Source organism: Scophthalmus maximus, chromosome 3, assembly GCF_022379125.1.
Source record: "Scophthalmus maximus strain ysfricsl-2021 chromosome 3, ASM2237912v1, whole genome shotgun sequence".
Classification (NCBI taxonomy): Eukaryota; Metazoa; Chordata; class Actinopteri; order Pleuronectiformes; family Scophthalmidae; genus Scophthalmus; species Scophthalmus maximus.
Window position 1 is genome coordinate 25772501 of NC_061517.1, and position 22217 is coordinate 25794717.

Genomic DNA, 22217 nt, shown 5'->3' on the forward strand with positions numbered 1-22217 from the left:
AAAAAAAAGAGGAAGTTGCATCAGAGCTCGCTCGCCAATTCAAAATGCTGTGCAGTGCTCAGTGGAGAAAATACAGTGTTTCAGGAGTTTCACAGAAGCACACATTCAGAAGCTGAGAGGACAAACACAGTCACTGACGACAGTGAGTCCTTTATACTTTCCATAAAACACATCTAACGTTACACACCCAAAGTTTCTCTCCACTAAACCTTCGGTGGACAGGACCGCCTTCATTTAGCATTTCGCAAGTCACTGTAATTCGCTGACCGAGTGGAGCCGATGGGAACGACAGTTGTGTCCCGAGCGTCGCGTTTGACCCGATGATGACGGGTGAAACCGCCCCTCGCCCTCGAGCGCCTCGCAGGCTGTTGCGATAAGATGATACAAGATGAGATGATACAAGATGAGATGATACAAGATGAGATGATACAAGATAAGATGAAGCTTTATTGATCAGGATCGACACAGCAGCACACAAAAAAAAACAGAATCTGAGACACACTGCGCCAGAAAATATTACAACACCAAACACTATTTACAATAACAATATTATGTGCAAAGTTGTTGTGCGAGATACAAAGTAAAATTTTGTTCAAACTAGAAAGCTAATTTCCTGCGGCGAGTTGACCAATCGTCTCAAAGAAATCCTCTTGCAGAGGCGGGATTGGAACCAACAGTGTTCTGGCTGAGAGCCGACGGACCAGGCCACCGTGTCATTCTGTCAAAGCATTGTCCCATTGTCATGCTTAAAAAATTAATATAATATCGCTGACATATGATGGAGCTAGGAAAAGTCATAGTCATAGTCACCATCTTTATTTTTGCTTTTGGGATTGTGTCCCGTGGTCGTCCTTGTGTCTGTAGGTTTTTAGTGAACTTGCCTTTTGTTACTGTCGAAATTAGTTATTTCCTGTTTTATTTTTGAAGTCGTGTGCCCTCGTGTCGCTGCACTTCCTGTTCCCCTGTCTCTTGTCTGGTCACTTGTCCTGTGATCGTCTTCACCTGTTCCTGATGTGTCTCACCTGTGTTCTGTGCTCCCACTCTTCAGATATATAACCTGCTGAGCTCTGTCGCCCTGGGGGGAGGTCGAATTGTCAAATTGGGAATTCGGAAGTTTCCGAAATCTGGAAGTATTTCATCGGCAGCCACGATAAGAGCTGTTTGGATTCTCTAAATGTTGAGGAAAGGTGCTCCAATGCTTCCTTTCCTATCTCCTTTAGCTTAGGGCACACTTGGAGCCTCCTATGCGAAAGGAAAGGAGATAAAGACGACCCACAATTCATTGCGGCAGCGTTATTTAACGTGACGCGCCGAGAACGAACGTAAACGATTCAATCTGAAGTAGAAGAAGAAGAAGGAAGAGTATGAATATGACCCAGAAGAGACGCACGTCATCATGTAAGTTACTGTTACATATGAATCATATACATCTGATGTCACACGGTGGTGAAACACTGAAACGTGCTGATGGAGCCGCTGAGGTTTTTGTACTTCATCAACAACATCCGCCGTCGCGTGACGACGTAGTTTAGTGGAAGTGGAGTCGGATTCTCTGAGCGGCGCCGCAGCGGATGGTCAACACCTGGCGCCGGTGGACCCAGTGGCCACAGGAAGCCGGGGTCGTGACCCTGCAGTGACTCTCGGGGGTCTCTGAGCTTCAGTGAGCTGTAGGCTTGTGTCGTCGAATACACGATGATAGAGACGCGTAGATGACGTCTGTCTTCAGACAGATATGAGCAGATGCAGCCTTGAGTCGGACGGACATTGACATTTGCTGTGTCCTGTGAGCTTGGATCGTGAGTTCACGAAGCCCATTTCAAGGGTTAATCTGTCATCAATGATTCGTCCGGGACAAAGTGCTTTTAATCTTGTTCTGCTGTTCTCTGTGACGGGGGCTTTTTTTTTTTTAAATCCTTGTGAATGAACAAATCTAAACGTCTGAAGATTCTTCAGTGACAGAAATATCCCGCTGGGAAAACATTAAACCCTCAAATCTCATGAGGTACAAAACAGCTGCTCTCATCATTATATATGTATATATCATATTATTATATGTAAACATTAAAACAACCAGGTTTCTGACTCAAACTCACACCAGCTCCTCCAGAATACACCTCTTTTAATGAGTAACGGTAATATTAACTAATCTGTGACCTTTTAAACTAAAACTTTACTGATGGTGACCGCTGAACCGTGAAGTCCAGGCTTCCTGTTGCCCCGTGACATCTTGTTTACCAGGCGGAAACAACACAGGATATCGAATTGTGTGTGTGCCCATGGCAACGATGATGATGACGACGACGATGATGATGATAAGAATGAGGTTGATAACGGTCATGATTATTAACTTATTAACTCATAATAGTAGACATTAGCAAACATCAAAAGTCAATTTGGGAAAAAATCAAGAGGAAATCATTGACCGTTTGCGAAACAACAGTGGCCCCATGAACATTTATCCATTGAATCAGAATCAGATCAATTTTCTAACACATTGCTAAATGATGAAGGTATAATGCACGTGTAATAATTGGGTGATTTTCATTCCCACTCACATTTCCGTAGCGTCACATCATGGAGGTCTTATCCTCATCTGACAACGTGACCATGATTTAGTTCAGGTCGACTCTTAAGTATTTACATTACGGGGGTTATAATAATAATAATAACAATAATAATAATAATAATGATAATAATACATTTTATTATAACGCACTTTTCATGTTGTTCAGATCGCAAAGTGCTACAGAGTAAAAGCAAGATCATATAATAAAACAAGTATAAGAACAGTTGCTTAAAATTCAGTTAGTTTAAAGTTTTTTCTTTTAAAAGAAAAGTTGTTTTTGAAGGCTTGGACCGTCTGCGGGCCCCTCGGGAGGTCAGGCAGTGAGGGGCAGCAGAACAGAAGGCGCCGGCTCCCATGGTCCGGACCTTGGTCCTGGGGGGATGGAGGCGGTCGCCATTTTGTGAACGGAGGTTTCCTGGGTTGATGTGTGCTGGGTGAGGAGTTCGTTGAGGCAGAGAGGAGCATTGCCATGGCTGCACTGGTGGGTGAGGAGAGCCCTTTTGTACTGTGTCCTGGAGGAAGGGCGTGAAGGATGGGGGGGGCTGTGTGTTCACATTGACGCACTCGCATCCGGATCCTGGCAGCACTGTTGTGTATATGCTGGACTTTCTGCAGACTGCGCGGACGAGTGTTTGTGGCATCGGAGAGGGCGAGCGCGGGACGGAGACTGGCGATGTCCGCGAGGTGGAAGAAGGATGACTTGCGCAGATGTTTGACGTGGTTTTCAAAGCTAAGGGCAGGGCGACTAGCTGATGAACCGGCCTCCTCCTCTTTTTCCACGACCGCTGGCTTGCACTTTGCTCCGTCACCACCAGAGGGCGATCTCCTCATTCTCTTCATTCCGGCCTGCGGTGAAGCTGGGCCGCCTGCAGTGGGGCCCCTCACATGAAGTCCTCTGCTCAGACACGGGTTAGAAATAACAGTTTCCTGCTGGCGATTTCTTGAGGCCGTGATGTTATATCGAGGTGTAGGAATGTCGGCGGTCACGGGAGGTTTATTAGCTCTCAGGATGAGACAGAATGTGAACACCAGCGATGCAGTTTGTGTACAGTATCTGTGAGCCGGCACAGTCGGGCGGTGGGAGGACAGTTGGCTTGCGTGACTGGGCCTCTGAGGAAAAAGGAAAAGGGACTTTACTTTACTGACGATGTAAACTGTGTTGCTGACGGAGCGCTGCCAGCGACGCCGACGCCTGTTTCCGCTCTGCCGGTCCGACCTCCATCATCACGGATGAATCATGCCGCGAGCCTTTCCAAGTTTTTTCCCCCCCGCGGGCCAAGATCCATACCTCATCGCGGCCATGGAACCAGCTCTGATCCATTTTTTTTCACACTGTACTGTGGCCCCCTTTTTTCACTCTTGCTTTTCAAAAGAACAAAAAGATCAGGATATTGTCAGTGTTCTGCCGAGCAGGTGAAGCCACCACGCTGTGCAGCTTCGTCTTGACCTTGACCCCCGACCTGACGGGAGACACGAGTGGTTTAGAGAAGCCGCTACGCAATGTTGACCAGCTGCCATCTGTTTTCCCTGGTCGTCTAAAGAAACCGCTGAACCGTGTGATGTAGACACTGTACAAAATGAGACTGTATTATACCGCGTCAGCCCGAACACAAACACAGGTGGCCAGTGGTGGTAGTAAGTAATTGCATCACCATAACATAAAAATACTAAATTTAAATTTGTTATTGAGTAAAGCAGGACATGTAACCCTCCGGAAGGCCCGTCGTTTTTGTTTTTCGCACATATTGTTATGTAAAAGTATGGTAAAACAATGTATCATTTTTATTATCGGTGTTAAAATGTAAGTAGAGCTGCAACAGGTAATCGACTGCTAAATAATAATTGATCAATCGGTTCAAGTAGTTTTGATGGACCAAACAACTACGATTATTCGAAAAAATTGTCCACAGATGAATCGATCATGACAATAATGGTAAGTTGCAGCCATAATGTAAGATGCATCCATATGTAGCCGTTCCGAGGAGGGGGACTTATTTTCTAACGCTTCTGTAGAAAGACGTTCATTGCTCCAGTCATTCTTAGGACATTGAGTCATGGTGACGATGCGGCCTCTTTTGGTTTTAATTGACATATTTGCTTTGAAATCGCTGCAGTGGAGCAAAAATCTGATTATATCACAAATCAGAAATATTGTCCCTATGTAGGGGATACGGTCTGATGATGACTGGTCAGGTGGAGTTGATAAAAAAAAATAAAAATGAATGAATGCCATGTCTCCACTGATGAAAGCCGCTCTGGACATCGTTTTATTGTTGCCAGGGGACATTGTTGCCAGGGGACATTGTTGCCGCGCTCTGTGGCGTGAACATGCAGATGGACCCTGGTCTCTTTAGTTCCTCTTTGCTCGGTCGCAACTCCCGGACAGAGCGTTTTCACCTCTGCAACCAATCTCCCCCCTTCCGGCGCAAAGCCTCGTGTCCTCGAGCCGCTCGCGTCTCGCTTCGCGCCCGGGAGGGGAACTCGCAATATCGAGTGCACGCCACATTTGTCCTTTTCTGCATTTCAAGTGGCTGCTGGCTGGGGAAGTGCTCGCAGACAGCTACGCCCCGTGCCGCCGCTGCACGGTCCTCTCTGTCACATCCTAGACCTTGCTTTCGGCCATGTCCGCTCTTCCCTGATGCTGTGGCGATGGAGTGACTGTTGACCTAATTTCAGCGGGTCCCTCTTTATCTCTCTCTCAGCCCTGCGCCTTCGACCGTCACGTATTCTTTCTGACGCGCCTCGCGTGAGGTCAAGGGGCCCGCGCTCAGATAAGAGGTTTTTTGGTCCATCCCTCCGCTCCCTCCTCCATCATCTGCCGTGGGTACACTGTCGACACACACAGAGAGAGCGTCTCTCACCAACGGACCGGTTTGAACCGGCCTGAAGCCGAAACCAGCCGCGGCTCTCATTTCCACACCCAGGCTACCGCACTGAGCGCTTCTAAGCCCGGGCAGAGCTCACAGACCCTCCTCAAAGAGCAGCTTCCCTTTTTCAACATCGAGTTTCACAACTAAAGGCATTTTACATTCTTCGTCTATTGTTCTGTTGCGTCATCTAATTCATAGACACCCCTCAGGAAGCAGATCCGCACCATAGGGCCTCGGCCTGAGCTGTTGGTTTCATTTTGGAGCCCAGACACTGGAAGTGTCCGGCAGGAAGAACCTCTCAAAGCGTCTCCAGGGCCTTTCAATCGGCAACGCTCCGCGTTTAATAAATATCTGATGGTGGTAAATCAGCGTTTCATAAGTGATGTCTCCGTCTCAGCAGCAGTCTAGGACGAATTCATCCATTTGTTTCACAGTGTCGGGTGATGAAAAGAAGGACCAGAGTACCGAAATGAAATATGAAGAGTTATTTGTAATAACTAATTCACTAAATGACACAAATGACAGCAGGATGAGCCAAGGGTATGTCCTGTTTATTTCAATTTGCTCCTTAGTTAAACAATGGAGCAGTAACCAACATTTAGGTTTTGGAAGTGAATTAAATGTCCTATTCAAACAGGGTCTAGTTATATTTTACACACAACCGGTAGGTGTTCAAATATCATATATATATATATATATATATATATATATATATATATATATATATATATATATATATATACAGATTGACATTTTATGAAATATACAGTGTCATTTGTCAGTAGTCGTTTTCAGTGATGTGCGGTACCACTGATTATCTATTGCCAATACCAATACAGTAACTGATACTTTGTACTCAAACTTAATGTGTTCCGAAAAAGGGAAATAAAATGGTCTATTTCTTATTTCTTTCTTTCTTATTCTTTAACGTTACATGTCATTTATTTAGCTGACTTACAAAGTGACTTACAAGTACTACATTCAACCATGAAGATATTACTTCATAAGTGCAAGAATCATGAGGGAATATTTATCATGTAGACAAAACGTCTACAAATACTCCATTTTCTATTTTTTCCCCGAAGCATTGAAGGGACTCTGCTGTCCCGATGCCAACGAGGAGCTCGTCCCACCATCGAGGACCGAGCCGTTTGGCCGTAGCACCTTCAGAGTAGGTACCACGAAAAGATAGAAAGAAGACGTCCTCCAGACCAGAAATGAAACTTCAGCGTCTGAATCAGGCTCCCTCGAATCCTTGTATCAATAATATCTGTTTCATTTTTTTTTGTCGGTAGAGTCTTCATTATGTGTTTGAACTACAAATCAATACAAAACCCAGACTAGACACTCAGCGTGATACTTGTGTACAATGTCCTCAGATTAATCAAGACTCCCCCGTACAAACGATTTGTTCATCAGTCAGACTTGCGTGACTCCCCCCCCCCCCCCCCCCCCCCCCCCCCCCCCCCCCCCCGCCTCTCTGTGATGACCTTGCCCTCCCGCCCCGATGAACAATGGGGCCCGCCGTCGACCGACTCCGGCACTTTCCTTCACCTGGCGCCGGACCAAGCCACATCAATGCCCGAGGCTCCCTCCTGCATTGTTCAGTTAATACGGGGTCAGCGCACTCGACCACCTCGCCTCCCTGCGCTCCGGCGGCGCGGAGCGGGAAGACGCGGCTCACGGCGTGAGACCTGCGGTCGTACTGGGAGGCCGCCCGGTGTCAGAATGTGAGTCAGCAGGCCGAAGAGCAGCTTGGCCGCGTCGAAGGACTCACAAAAGGGCGACACGGGCTTATTGGGAGGACGTGAACGGATGATTATTGACTGTTTCTGAAACAATTGTGCGTAAAACAAACTCAAGTCACAGCAGGCAAATGACCGCCTCCGCAGCCGATTCAGGAATATCGCCGGCAGAATGATTACACTCCACCTTTTTTCCAGCCTGCGCAGCAGAGTGTGACACTCGCCCTGGTTCCACACACTGTTCCTGCCCCCGCTGTGTAATAGAGCAGAGCCGCTCATCAACTGAGTCACTGCTTGTTTGCTGCTGCAGTGTCATGGTGACCAGGGCCACATCATTGGCTGCACCTCGCCCCTCCCTGGAAGATCGCTACAGTTCCCGCTGCCTCAAAATTAGCCCCGGGCTTAGTAAGAGATCCAGACACCCTCCGTTTGAACCGCCGCCCCTCGGGGCAGTTTGTATCCAAAAGCCATAACTGCACTCAAACACCACGGGAATTATTGTAAAACATAAGGATGTGTCGTGAATGTCTTGTATGTGTGGAATGTTGTGCCTTCACTTTTACAGTGACTGTCTCTTTTATATTTATCCAACTGTTTTTGCACTTTTTGTGGACTGCATCCAAGACTCTTCTCCATTCCATTCCATGCCCTCCACTTGCCTCACTGGCTCCTAACTGTCATTGAGACGTTCAAGCTGGAGCTCATATGAAACACATGCGAAGACAACAACAAGCAGCTTGTGTTCGCATTGAGGGCAGCGACAGGGCCTCAACCACGCATCGACCCGGGGCGCTGGAAGGAGACCACAACCTTCTGTACTGGTTGTACTGTCCCCTCGGCCCCCTCTGTGCTTCGGCAACCAACCCCGTAGGAAAAAACGACCTTAATATGATCCGCCTGATCCGGCGGTGGCCTGGACACGCGGACACAGATCCAGGGTCCGGACTGAGGCGCACCACGCGGACAGATGCACGCTGGTGTTTTTCGGCCCCGGGGGGCCCCTGCAGTGCAGCCAGCCGTGAACCGAGCCGCCGCAGCCAGATCGAGCCGGTTCAGTGGTACCCTGCGTAGCCCTGGAGTTCATGCTGCCTCAGCGCTGGGTCATTTAATCTGCATGCACAGGCTGGTCCCTGGAGGGGAGGGGGGGGATCAGGAGGGGGGGGGGGGGGGGTGGAGGAGAGCCAAGAGGAAACATGAACTCTGCTTTGCGTGCAAGTGTTACCGCCTGGTCTATTGTGGCGCTGATGCCGCTGCTCACCCCAGCAGGTTGTGAAACTCGTCCCGCTCCACCCTGCCTCGGTGGAAGAAAAGAAAAGAAAAACAACGAGGGGGTGATTCCTTTAAAGTGTGTAAGTAATTTAACTTGAGGTGGTGATCATTTCCACCATGACCGCATTTAATGCAGGTGCGTGTGAGTGAGACGTGAGCAAGACGTCGAAAACAAAAGAAGACTCTGTAAAGAACCCTTTTGAAGTTTGTCGGATGATTCATTTTGAAATAAAAGTCGAAGTCCTGCTGTGTTTATGGCCTGCCGGGAATTTCTGCGAACTACAATTAAACCGAAAAAAACCCATTTAGCCCATTTCTGGGAAATTCGCATTTTGCAAATCGCTATTTCAAAGTCTAATTTGCGCGAGCTGCGCTCGGTCGACTCGCCTGGTCCTCCCCTTCCTGTGCTCGTGTTGCACAAGGCGTCGCTCGCCACACAGACGTGCCGCTGGGATTCCAGTAAGGCCCTTCAGTCAGATATAAACACAGGCTCAATATGAAGACATATCTTCTCTTACTGTAATCAAAAAGGGGGCCTCCTTGAGTTTCATTGTTTAATCGTAATCTCTGGTGTGTGCTGCGGTTCCGTCCAGATGCCAGATACTTCGGTTTACTATCACAAAACGATGAAACGGCTTCCAGCTCCTTTCCATGAATCAAAGCAATGTTGTTTTTCTCATTTCGAGTGAACTGGAATATCGCGTTGCCCGGACCGGTACAGTGCCCTCCGGGACCCTTCCCCCTGACCCCTGACCCCTGACCCCCTGACCCCGTATCAGTACTCTCCTGTTGAGAATCTCGTGATCGACTGTGAACTCCAGGGTCGAAGTCTCGCCGCGAGCGCGAGCCCCTCCCCTGATAAAAACAAGTTTCTGCTTACCTCAGGCACTGAGCGGCGGGATCATCTGGGACCCGGGCCGATTGCACAAGAAGAACAGCAAACAGCGGCCGAGGGCGCCGCCGCAGCACTGCGTGTCCAGAACGCCCGACGAAACAAGGCGGCCGCCCGGCGGGCGTCTCTGACTGACAGGAGGATCCCGTGTACAAGTCCTCTCCTTTAGTCTCCTTGCAACACTTTGTTGTTTTTCAAGTACAGTGTTTGCTCGAGCTCTTCCCGGAGACGTACTTGACGTCATGTGTAAAACTTTACGGGAAATAATAAGAAAAAAAAACAATTAAAGGCTTTTACGGAAAAATATATATAAATAATTCTGCTGCCTCAAAAGACTAATTCAGCGTTTTTACGAAACACACACGCTCGCACTCGCCAGAAGACGATGACGGTATCTTACCTTGGCACACAGACTCGACACATGGGGAAACCCACACGCTCATATCTTATTTGAAGATAATCATCAGTTTGTGCCGTCGAGCAGAGGGTTTCGAGTCGCACTGGCTCGACTGAACATTTTGACGAAAGTGAGGAACAAAAGAGTTCAATAAAAAGTTTGATCTCTGAATAGGCCCCGGTGTCCCCACTACATGTGAAGGGGAGCGATAATATAACGATAGCACAGCAGCCACCTATCCATAATGTGTGATGTGCTAGGTGTGTATATAATATTATATATATATATATATATATATATATATATATATTTGTTAAATGGTTTTTGGTTTTGTTGTGATTTACGTGAGGCCGTGTACGTCTTTTGAGAAGCAGGACACATTTCATAAGAGCATTCTGATAATTAAGGTGAAATATTCTCATATCTTATCTCATCTTATTTTACAAGCTCTGTCCAAAGCTTATGAAATAAAGGGACACTTTCCAGGGCAAGCTATGTAGTAGCTTCGTATTTAACAGGCAGTACTAACACTAATACTAATAATAACTTTATTGGCAGAGCAGTTTTCAAAATTCAGGTCAAATCATAATCAAGTTGCAACATGCTGTGACGTCCCATAACAACTAAAATCACTCTGTTCGTCAGTTGTGTCTTTACTCGTACTGTCTTTTTCATCGCCGTCCGACAGGAACTTCCATTTTAGGACCGGAGAATTTTGGCTCACTGGCCGACTGTTGTGCTCCATATCCGCGGAGGCAGACTGCAAAAGGTTTGTTTTTATTTTTTCACGAAGCAGAACGATCTGAGGATGCTCGACACCTCGTGCCGGTGCTTCGGTTGACAAATACCTCTGGAGGCGGTAGGTTCCAGAGAAGTGCACTTCTCCCTGCCCGGAGAACAGCGCGGCCATAAGCGGCGGCGACGAGGAGGGAAAGTTGGCCTCGGTAGATAAAGCGGAACATTGGCCCCCTCGCTTAATCAAGAGCACTCAAACTTTGGACGTTTGGCGAGTCTCGGCCTGCTGCCTCCCTTTCCGCGAGCAGCCTTATCTTTGACCTGGACTCTATTTTTGGGACGTTTTGGAGAGCGATTATGCAATTTGAGCCAAACTGGGACGTCCAGCATCTGTGGTCGGAGGGGGGGGGGGCTTATCATTAAGGGATGTGTGAGGGAGTAAACCAAGTGTCTCCTGAGAGTCCCTCCCCATGGGGAAAAATATAACAGAACTCTGACCCCGTCTAAACTTGTGTCCCTCTTGTTATGATGAAGTGTGTGCGCAGGAGGACAGGGTCAGCGGATCAAGGCTCCGGCTTCCGCCTATCTGCTGAAATCTCATTGTGCGCTGCTCGTCTCTCGTACCTTTGGGGTCATAAATATGCCGTTTCCACCGACTGACTCTTTTATTCTTTGTCTCCAGTCATAACCGCGGTACCAGCTCGAGACGAGACGGGTATCCTGTGGCGACAGACCCCTGGAACACAAGGCTGCAAGGGCGAAGATCTGGGTATTGTTTCGACTCCGGGCTCAGCGAGGATCTGCATTGTTCGACTCGAGCACACAGAGTCCGCGCCACATGCCGGGCATACCATGACGAGCTCCGTTCTGCAGACCTCCAGACGGGAACAAAATATGCTTCCTGCACCACTTGCGGCCACGGCTGCTCCCGGCTGGCTTTCCCCATATAAGGCCCCGAGCCTGTGATCACACTTGTTGATGTGGGGACATTCTTCGGGCAGCCTTCTTTCAGGAAAACACGAGAGTTACACCAGCGTGAGATTGACACATGTTGTTTACGGGGGGAGTTCTGTCTCGGGGGGGGGGAACGCCTCGCGGCCTTATCAGCTCTGATCAGCAGGCTGCGTGGGCCGCGGGTCAACTCCACTTGTAAACATAACTCCCATCTGAAGGAGAAAATGTAAGCCAAAAAAATATTTTTAGCCCCGCTAACTGGAAAAGGATCAAGATATGATCTATTTACAGCAAACTCGGTGACACAGCTGTGCTGAATTTAGCTTGTAAAATAACACTCCATCAACTGTCAATAATAAATTACAGTGTTAATTGTTTAATACGAAAAGACTATCTATATTATGATGTATTATATTATAGATAGTAAAATCCTTATCATGAGGTCAGTAGTTGGACTCGGTGCCGTAGGATGGATGTCCCAACGGGAAAAATACACTCACTCTCACAGTAAACACAGAGAGCAGACCAACGACTGTATTTATCTTATTTCCTGCTTTATAAACTGGCCCATCTCCTCAGCAACCTGCCACGACAACAAGTGAACGGACGCAGATGACTCAGTTGAGCCCAGACGTCAGGGCTCGATCGGTACGTCTGTGTCCGGCACATAATCCAAACACATCACACATTAGACATCAGAGGTCACCATGGGTCGATTTATAAATGTTGCACGTCTTCTTCCCCTTGATTGAACAGTAGATCAGTGGTGGAATATATGTACGACTGTACACAGGGCCGGCCCAAGGTATAAGCGAACTAAGCGGCTGCTTAGGGCCCCCTGGCCACCAATCAAATTCTGCTTATGGCCCCATATAGGCTAGTGTCGGCTCTGACTGTGCTGAAGTATACCCTTGTGAGCTGCTTGTGGTTTACTTGACCACTGCCAGCAGTAAAATAAAGTTCTATCAAGCGAACAGCGAGTAAACAGCCGATCGAATAGTGAACAGAACAAAAAGTCTACATGAAAACAATAAAGTAGCCTATATTGAGACTAACCAAACCAATCAATGGAATATCATTTCAAGATTCTTTACTGTCACTGTCCTGCTGCTGTATAGGCAACTTGTGAGGACGCTCCCTGACATTTAGAAAAATGGTATATAAGCTATTAAAAGTGTTAATCAGACACATTCAATGTAAATATTTTAAGTTATAAAAAGATATATACACACACACACACATATATATATAATGTATATATACAGTATATATGTGTGTATGTATATATATATATATATATAGTATATATACAGTACATGTGTGTATGTATATATATATGTGTGTTTTTGTATATGTGTGTGTTTTTGTACATAAATCAAAATGACAGTAATGTCGGCAGTCTATATTTGTATTTCATTCCACACGGCCGTCGGAGACATGCAGTGATATTTGGCTCTGCGGGGTCATCACCATCATCCAGCTGCAGCGGACCATCGACCGCGCTGCGCCCCGAGAGGCGGCGCCTCCGTCTGCTCCACGACCGGTGACGTCACCGCCGCTGCGCCATAAATACGCGCGGCGCTCGGCTCGCCGGCACCGACTCGACTCCCTCGCCGCAGCCGACGGACGCGCCCCTGGAAGCGTTGCGCAGCCGACAGCTCAGCCGCGCCGAGTTGCAAGGGGCCCACTTTGGAGCAGAGGCCACGAGACACGCGTCGGAGCAAACCAAAGAGCCACGATGTCGACCTACGCGTCCTCTGAGTGCCGCCGCGTCAGCCCCTCCGTCCACGGGAACAAGTTCGACACGGCGCACCGCAAGAAGGCCGTGGCCAACATCTTCGAGAGCGTCAACCAGGACGCGCTGATGAGGCTCTTCCAGAAGACGGGCGACATGAAGGCGGAGGAGAGGGTGAGGAGCATCTTCTCCTACACCCAGGACCCGGAGGAGACGGCCCGGGCCCTGATGGCCCTGAAGCAGCGGAAGAAGGACAAGTTCCTTCAGATCGCGGGTATGGTCCGACAGCTGCTCAACCTGCGGTGACCTGTGTCGCGCCTGTGTCTCTGTGTTGGCTCGTGTGAGAGCCCAATGTGAAAACACTGCCTGGGTTGTGGCCGCAGGTGCGGCTCGCTGGTCGCCTGGAACCGCGCGTCAGGTGCGCGGAGCGTGCGCAGCCGTGCAGCAGCCGCCCGGAGAGCATCGCGCGGCGGCGGCGGCGGCGGCCTCGCGGACCGAGGTGACCGCGGAGAGTCCCGCCCGGCGCGGATGGAGCGAGACGACCTCACTGGGAATATGAATCCACTGTCTTCCGCTCGAGACTTGATTTCACGAATGCATTCCTGTGGATGCGCGACTGGGAAGCAGCCGCAGCGGCGGCGGCGGCGGCGGCACCGTGTTGGCGCTGGCGCACCGCTGCGCAACGAGACTGTATTGTGCCTGTGAAAGCCTGTCCCGAACACACATGCCTTGTCTCAAGCTTCACTCTGTTATCCGAACTGTGTCATCGGTGGCCACTAATGTGTTGTTGTTGTTGTCACCAAATTTGTTATCGCACAATGATTTGCATTTTGCTATGTTCGTAAATTTGTCATTTTTAAAAAAATAAATTATTGCAATTGTCTACAAAAGTCAAACCCCTGTTTGTCCTTATTCCTCGTGTTTCATGGGTTTTAATTAGTGAGGCTTCATCCTGTGAAATCATGGCAGATTATCTCACACATCTGAGGTCTAATCCTGTTTCTGTTATGATGTATAAAATCCATAGGATATATATATATAAAAAAAAACCAACACTGAGCATCCCAGTGGTGTTGACCTTTATGGTTTGAGGATCAGTGAGGAGTTCAACCATGAGGACAGAGAGAAAGACAGACAGACAGAAAACAAAACATCAGGCGTCAGCGTGTAACTAGTCAAATTTTGGCATAAAATTCAGTGACAGTGAATCTGGATCCAAGATTAGATTCTTGTGAACACGATCTCACACAAAACACATCTTGACCATCTGCCATTGAGCAGCCGTGACCTCTGTGTTGGTCACAAACAGGGAAAGCCCCTCTTAGGGTCAAACAAACAACCTGAAATCACCCCGGGAGAAAGGAAACTGATGTGCCTTCTTTGTTCGGATGGAGACATCACAGCGATGTCTGTCGACCGATGTCATTGCGCGAGTGTTCGCTTCGTGGTAACGATAAGAAAACAAAGAGACGAGAAAAGGCGAGATCACTTCTGTCTGCCATTGTTCTGTTATTGTGGAGCAGCTGGGGGCATTCAAAGGGAGTTACTCGTGGGGAGGATGTGGTTTCCCCCTCGCAGTGCTGTTGATGCCTCATCCGACCGGCGAGAACCAGTTTGGCTCAGGTTGGCCAGGGAGGGTGGGGGCGGCGGGGTGGTGACGGCTTTCTCCGCGCGCAGTGTGTTTTCTGACTGTTTAGTCATCCCTGCTCTGTAGATAAGAGCCCGTCTAAGTAGCATTACAGGGTTTAGACGGGAGGAGGCTTCTCTCCACCTCCCCCCCCCTCTGATTCTTCACCTCCAAGTGAAGGAATACAAGATCCCCTTTGTCTGCTGCATTCACACCCAACTCGAGGCCCTTTTTGGCCCATTTGACAGTATTTCAACATGGGGCGAGGGCGTGTACACAAGACTCAGCTACGCACACATCCCTTGAGCGACAGCCTGCTAATCTGCAGGCTTTGATAGTCGCTCCGCCCGGCTCAAACCAGTTCCCTGGGTTGTTGTGCATGACGACATCGGACGGCGTAGTCGCTCCTCGCGTGTGCCGAGAGATACGGGAAGCTCGGGTGTCAGTTCACCCTCTGGTGACCAATCAGCTTTGACTGGTTCAAGGAAAAAAAAAGAAGAGGTTGTTTTGCTCACACTGCAATTCTGTTACTGCCGGAGATGGGTGAGGGATCGACATTTAGGGGGGAAAAGTATAGAATAATCAAAGCAACAATGCACACAAAATGGAGATTGATATGAAGTGAGGTGTGTCCAATTTCTGTTTTGTTTTTTCTGCAGCGCTGAAATACTAAGATATTCTCTTTCAATAACACTCCTCTGCCGAGGTCAAGAGGTCACAGGTCACCTTTTAATTTACGGCCGTGTCACCGTCTGATAATCATGCCGGCTATTTCTGCCCCTTTATCTCGCAGCTGTCTCTTTTGTTTGGCTCGTGTATCTCACACCAGGCCGCCTTTTTTACATTTTTTTTATTGCCCCCCCCCCCCTTTTCCCTTTTAGGGTTATCCAATTGTTCAGGAAAAGAAAGGGCTGAGCATTCGAGGCAATTGTCTCGGCCGTCCTGGCGGCCGCGTTGGCAGCGGTGTGCAGCGCTGGACCCCGGGGCCCCCAGGGGCCCCGTGCTCTCCCTCCCTCTTCCTGCCTTTCAACGGCCTCAGGAACGACGCAGGCTTTGATGTCGACAGACACTGTGGCAGACAGCCCTCGAGTCTGGAGGACGGTTACCGCGGAGGGAGGAGGACACAGGGCGGAGGTGTCTGTGTGTGTGTGTGTGTGTGTGTGTGTGTGTGCACGGAGCGGAGCGGGGGCAGGGGTACTGTAAAAATGATATGTGACAATATGACAAATGACATGAAAACATCACAACTTTTGCGTGGTTGAAACCCGTGACAGAGTCACAATGTTGCACTGAAAACCTACTGAGACATTCATTGGTATGACATTATTTATTTAAAAGACAAAATATAACATGATGAAATGAATATGTATATATATATATACATATATGTGTATATCTGTATACATATACATATGTGTATATGTGTATACATGTATACACATATACGCTACCGTTCAAAAGTTTGGGGTCACCCAGACAATTTTATGTTTTCCATGAAATCTCAGTTTTATTCATCAAATGAGTTGCAAAATGAACAGAAAATATAGTCAAGACATTGATGAGGTGAGAAATGATGATTTTTATCTGAAATAATAATTTTGTGCTTCAAACTTTGCTTTCGTCGTAGTATCCTCCTTCTGCAGCAATTGCAGCCTTGCAGACCTTTGGCCTCCTAGCTGTCAGTTTGTTGAGGTCATCTGAAGCACCTCCCACAACTTGGATTGGCTTGACGGGCACTTCTCACGTACCATACGGTCACGCTGCTCCCACAACAGCTCAATGGGGTTGAGATCTTCCTCTGTCCAATGTCTGTGTTCTTTTGCCCGTCTTAATCTTTTCCTTTTATTGGCCACTCTCAGATATGGCTTTCTCTTTGCCACTGTGCCTAGAAGGCCGGTATCCCGGAGTCGCCTCTGCACTGTGGGTTTTGCGGGTACCATTTCATGAAGCTGCCAGTTGAGGACCTGTGAGGCGTCTGTTTCTCAAACCAGAGACTCTAATGTACTTGTCCTCTTGCCCACTTCTCTTTCTACTCTGGTTAGAGGCCGTTTGTGCTGTGGTACACACCGTTTGTGGGAAATCTTCCGTTCTTGGCAATTTCTCGTATGGAATAGCCTTCATTTTCTCAGAACAAGAATAGACTGTCGAGTTTCAGAGGAAAGTTCTCTTTTTCTGGCCATTTGGAGAGTATGATCGAACCCACAATTAATGGGTTAACACGATTGGCTAACACAATGTACCATTAGAACACTGGAGGGATGCTTGCTGGAAATGCGCCTCTGTGCACCTATGTAGGTATTCCATTAAAAATCTGCCGTTTCCAGCTAGAATAGTCATTTACCACATTAACAGTGTCTAGACTGTGTTTCTGATTAATTTAATGTTATCCTCATTGACAAAAACTTGCTTTTCTTTCAAAAATAAAGACATTACTAAGTGACCCCAAACTTTTGAACGGTAGTGTATATATATATAAATGAAAGTGCACAATATTATTAATTCTTCAGAGTCCGAATGCTCCAAAAAAACATGCACATAAAGAATATAAGCCTATACATGATCACGAGAGGCTCTTGTGCATTCTTCTGTCCGATGTTGTAACCTTCCAACATCATTACTCCTCGTGTGGCAAGCTACGACAAGGCCTGCTACCTGAGGAGTTAAATATTATCATTCCACTCACATAAAGGCGGGCGGTGGGGGTGTAGACGAAGAAGGAGCGAGAGGGAAGGAGAGGCGCGACGTCAGCGTGATTACAGTGCAGGGAGAGGCAGTCGGCTCGATTCCGGTGCAAACTGGTTCAGGCCGAGGTCTGCGACGAGGAACTGAGCATGAGCTGAGCACGGGCTTCGGGATTAGTCAGTGTTTCGCTGGAAAGTCCTGCCACAAGAACCAAACTGCCCCCCGTCCGAAGTCATTGTCTCGTTTGATGGAAGAGGTTCGGACTTTGACACTTGGCCGACGTCACATCATCAAAAGGCTTCTGCCGAACTCTATGTTTAGTTTGGTTGTTCTTTGTTCTGCTTCAATCATAAATCTGAGCTAATCTGCTCCATCTCCTTTTCTTGAGAAAAGGCATCGGACAGTGATCCGGAGGTTTTCCCACACTGCTCTTTTCAAGTGCCAACTCCACCAGCTGCTATATCATTTTATTGGAAATAGCTTGCAAATAATGAAGCAGTGCTTCATTTACTGTAAAGTACGAGTACAAGATTTAGTGAGTGATCGCCATGAGAGTCCTGAAATACAATCAAGGGCTTGTGTGTATGTGACGATTGGGTTTGGTTTAAGGTAAAATATCTCTGCAATGATTTAATGGAATACCATGACATTTTGTACAGACATTCATTTCCCCCCCAAAGGATGAATCCTACTGACCCCTGATCAGCAGAGCCCCACTGAAGGTGGATATCTAGACATTTATTGAAGAAGTTTCTTATCAATCTTTAGATGCACCGCCATGAAATGTGGTTCAGATATTCATGATGCTCAAAGGAGGAACTTGGGTGGATCCCCTGACTTTTCATTTAATGCCACAGGGAGGTGAAGATTTCCCCTCGCTATTACCTGAACCATTTCGTTTTTGGTTCAAAGCCCTGTGATTTTATATCCTCTGAGCAGGATTGTCTCATTCAGATGATTCTCCCTAATCACCAGTCACAGACTCCTTCTGCCTGACGCAGTCGTTACTGCCGTGAGTGACTCGAACAGTGTGTCAAATTCAGATCCTTTATAATCCTCAAGCGCCCTTCTGCTTGCCTCGAACTGACAGCCAGTCCGAAGCGCCGCCCCCATTTCTGCACCGCGTGTCAACAGCAGCTGGTTGACTGCAAAGAGCAAAGGTCAGAGGGCGACGGCGGTTGTCAGACGCAGGACGAGGGGTCAATGTGTGAGGAGAAGAAGAATGCGGGAAAAGAATGGACACTAGCTGCGCTCGGGTTCTCCACGGAGCGCCGGCCTGTCTGACTCACAGCTTTTCCCACTGGGGCCCCGTGTGTGTGTGTGTGTGTGTGTGTGTGTGTGTGTGTGTGTAGTGGCATCATCCGGATTAGCTCATGGTGGGAATACAAAAGACACCGGCATGAAAACGAAACACATTCCTCAGCATCCAAAGCAAAAAATGGATTCCAGGAATGTGGCCCACTCGGGGCCTCCGATTGTCCTTGTGCCGCGGCAGATCAGCTCAGTCCTCGCTGTTGTTTTTGGCTGAGTCGGCTTATTGTTGCACACTCGCCCTCCGCTCTGGCGCGCGCTTTGCCCCGGCCCTCGCGCTATCAACGGCATACATGCTGCGTCAGTGGCGCGCGGCGACGATGACCCCTACCAGCTGGACGGCAGCCCGCGGAGGGCACCACGCAGGCACCGTGACGCTGCATCCACTTCCCATACGAAACGTCTGTGACAGTCTGTGACGGCGAACCTTCCTGTTGGTCTGACCGACAGGAGCAGTGGTGAAAAAAAAATGTGACTATATTTGGTAGAAGTGCTGTTGTCGCTCCAAGGAAATGCAAGAGTTTGCACAAGACGGACTCGATTCCCCCTTTTGTCCAGGTAAAAGAGTTTTCCACCCACACACTGCGACGTGTGATCCAACTGGACTGCATCTGGCATGTTTGTCGGACGCCGTCAAGCGGTGTGTACGCGAGTCTGCTTGTTTACTGGCCGGATGGAGCATCGGAACAAGAAGGGAGCATTGCTCGAACTAGTTCAGGAGGATGAAGATTTCAAACCCTGATGTGGTGCCACCTTTAATCGTTTTAACTTTTTCGGCCCTTGCATGTCTCTCTGCGTGCAACAAAGGTGCCTGGCTGGATGCAGAACTGGGACGTGGCACACTGCAGTAAATTACACTTGCAAACCAAAGTGCTTTGCTTATCCAAACACACCAAGTTCAAGTTCGAGTGTACTGAGAGCTACAGATCGCGCTCCGCCGCCCGTCGTCCCTCACACAGCGCTGATAGCGATGCCCTGGGACTATCGGAGGGGAGGAGGAGGTCGTGCTGGCTGTGCAGCTCGAGTGTCTCAAATGTTGCCTGACTCAGACCTGAGATAAATGACAGAAACCGGCCTCATCCAGTCGAGACGAGACCCTCCTTGGAGAGCCAGCGCCGTGTAAGCAGATAGCGTTCGCACAATACTTGTGTAACCCCCTGCATGTGCGACACTTGTCTCCCTGACAGGACGGACTGTTCTGTGAGCTTGTGTGAGATGAGTCCCTGGAGTTATAGAAGAGTCATGTCCAGGGCTCGGTCAGGATGGGGGCCTCTATTGTTCGCGTTTGTCTGTCTCCCTTTGTGTTTGCATATTGTGTAGGTGTGTGTGTGTGTGCGTGTAGGTGTGTGTGTGTGTGTGTGTGTGTGTGTGTGTGTGTGTGTGTGTGTTGTACGCAGCTCTGGAAAAAGCCTCTTCCTGTGTGGCGCTGGAGGTTCCTTCTAGGGCTGGGCGGCCGGCGGCCCCGCAGACATGCTGTCTCGCTCCAGTTCCACCACAAGGCCTTGCTATTGTTCTGCCCCTCACTCCCTTTGTCCACTCCACTCTGCCAAGCAACCCACCTCCCCCGACCCCCTTCACCTCCACCCTCTCCTGCGGTCTCTTGCCCCTGCAGGTGCAGCTGATCTGTGGGGCCACAGATCAGGAAGCACAGGGCCTAGGAAACAATAGAGGAACTCTGGTCCTATTTATGTGTCAATTCTTTGTTTCATCTATGCATTTGACTTCTTATTTTGGGGGTTTTGTCACCACATTGCTTTGTAAAAAATTCCCTGTGTCAGCATACAGATGCGTTCACCATGGTTATGGTATTCCCCCTTTGACCTGCGTGCAGAGTTGTATTTCACACATTTATTGTCCAATGAATTGACAGTATATGCACGATTTTATAACATATTAATATGTGCTGTGGAAATAACCCATATCTCCCACAGAGATTGTTTTATATTTCAGCGGGTTGTTTCAGCAGAGAGTTGCGGCCCGTCGCGGCACACATCGGGCAAGAGGCAGGGGAACACCGTGACTAGGACGCCAACTGTGCACAGTAAGTGCAATAAATGCATGATGTAATGAGTGGATGCAGGGCAAAGGGTCGACACTATCTCTCACACGTCACATGTGCGTTCAAACCTCGGCCAACGAATGTCATGATCCTTGAGGACCATGAACTCTTGAGTTATAGTGGACTCTGGTTTGTTTATTTTATCATCCCCTTGTTGTACTTTTCCTAGTGTATCTGTTACATTAGTTTTCTTGATCACTTGTTGTTGGTTCTTGTTTTATTTTGAAGTAATGTTCCTCGTGTTTCCGCACTTCCTGTTTCCTCTTCTTTTGTCTGTTCACTTTACTTTCCCTGTGATTGGCTGCACCTGTTCCTAATGTGCCTCACCTGTGTTCAATTAGCCCCGTCCACCTTGTGTCTATTTAGTCTCTGCGCTTCCCTTCGTGTCTGTTGGTTCATCTGTGATTTCCCCCCCAGCCTGTGTGTTTTTGGCTCCTGTGTTTGCTGCCTATGCCTTAGATTACCTGTTTCTGTTCCCACAACCTTGGGCACCTTTAGTTGCATTTTGGTTTTGTTTTATTGGGACACAGTAAGTCTGTGTTTGTGTTATTTAATCAAAAAATAGTTTTTTCTTCTGCACCTGTTCATTTTGGGTCCAGCTCCTACACCCACCGTAACAACAGCAGCACACAGCAGCCAGTCAGTGACCTCTAGGACACTTATGTAATATGTGAGGAACCTTTTATTGACTTCAATGAAGAACATTTGTCATTTTGTCAACTAATTACACACAGTAACATTTTATATGCCTTAAATTTTATATAGCCCATCACAGGCAGTTCAGTAAATACCATACAAGCAAAGTTTGCCCTGGTGAAAAATAAATATAATTTTATATATACCCACATTTTTTATATTATATTCCAATATATATTCAAATATACTGACACAATCTACTACTATCTGGAACTATATAAAAAGTTAAGTGTACTAACATCAGACTTTAACTATGTAATTAACATTACTGTATATATTGCAAGTGTGTGTGTTGTGTGGTTATATATAAAATCAATGTCTGAAAAAAACTTCATTTCTTTGAAGAACGCAAAACATGTATGAATCATATTGATGATGATGAATCATCATGTCAATTGCGATATCCTCAGGAAATAATCTGTTCATAATTTTTTACAAATGGCAACTTTTGCATTGTACTACCAGTTATGTCAGTACAATGCAACAGCTGTTTTGGAGTAACAAAGAAGTTATTTCCGGCCGGGAGTGCAGCCTTAGCAAAAATGTCAGATAAAGCAGTGGAATGTGATGATGTCATCAGCATAAAACGTTGTTTGAAGGAAAACATTAAAGGAATTTGAAGTTGTCACACTGCTGTGATCAGAGTCAAAGTGAGTCACGGTTCCTTTGATTCAAAATC

The 22217-nt window shown here is 47.8% G+C and overlaps 2 protein-coding genes across 3 annotated transcripts in view; both read left to right on the forward strand.

The window, feature by feature from the left end:
- Positions 1-12583, forward strand: part of ppp3cca (protein phosphatase 3, catalytic subunit, gamma isozyme, a) — a 55780-nt gene extending 43197 nt beyond the window's left edge. The window contains exons 13-14 of one of the 2 annotated variants that reach the window (XM_035639836.2): positions 10428-10508; positions 11157-12583. In XM_035639836.2, the coding sequence (XP_035495729.1) occupies positions 10428-10508; positions 11157-11440 (365 nt within the window). In that variant the 3' untranslated portion in view covers positions 11441-12583. The remainder of the gene's footprint in view (positions 1-10427; positions 10509-11156) is intronic. The other variant, XM_035639837.2, reaches the window with a different exon arrangement.
- A 419-nt stretch (positions 12584-13002) lies between these two features.
- Positions 13003-14059, forward strand: tcima (transcriptional and immune response regulator a). The gene has a single exon (XM_035640984.2). The coding sequence runs from the start codon at positions 13167-13169 to the stop codon at positions 13467-13469; it is 303 nt and encodes a 100-aa protein (XP_035496877.1). The 5' UTR covers positions 13003-13166; the 3' UTR covers positions 13470-14059.
- The last annotated feature ends 8158 nt before the right edge of the window (positions 14060-22217 follow it).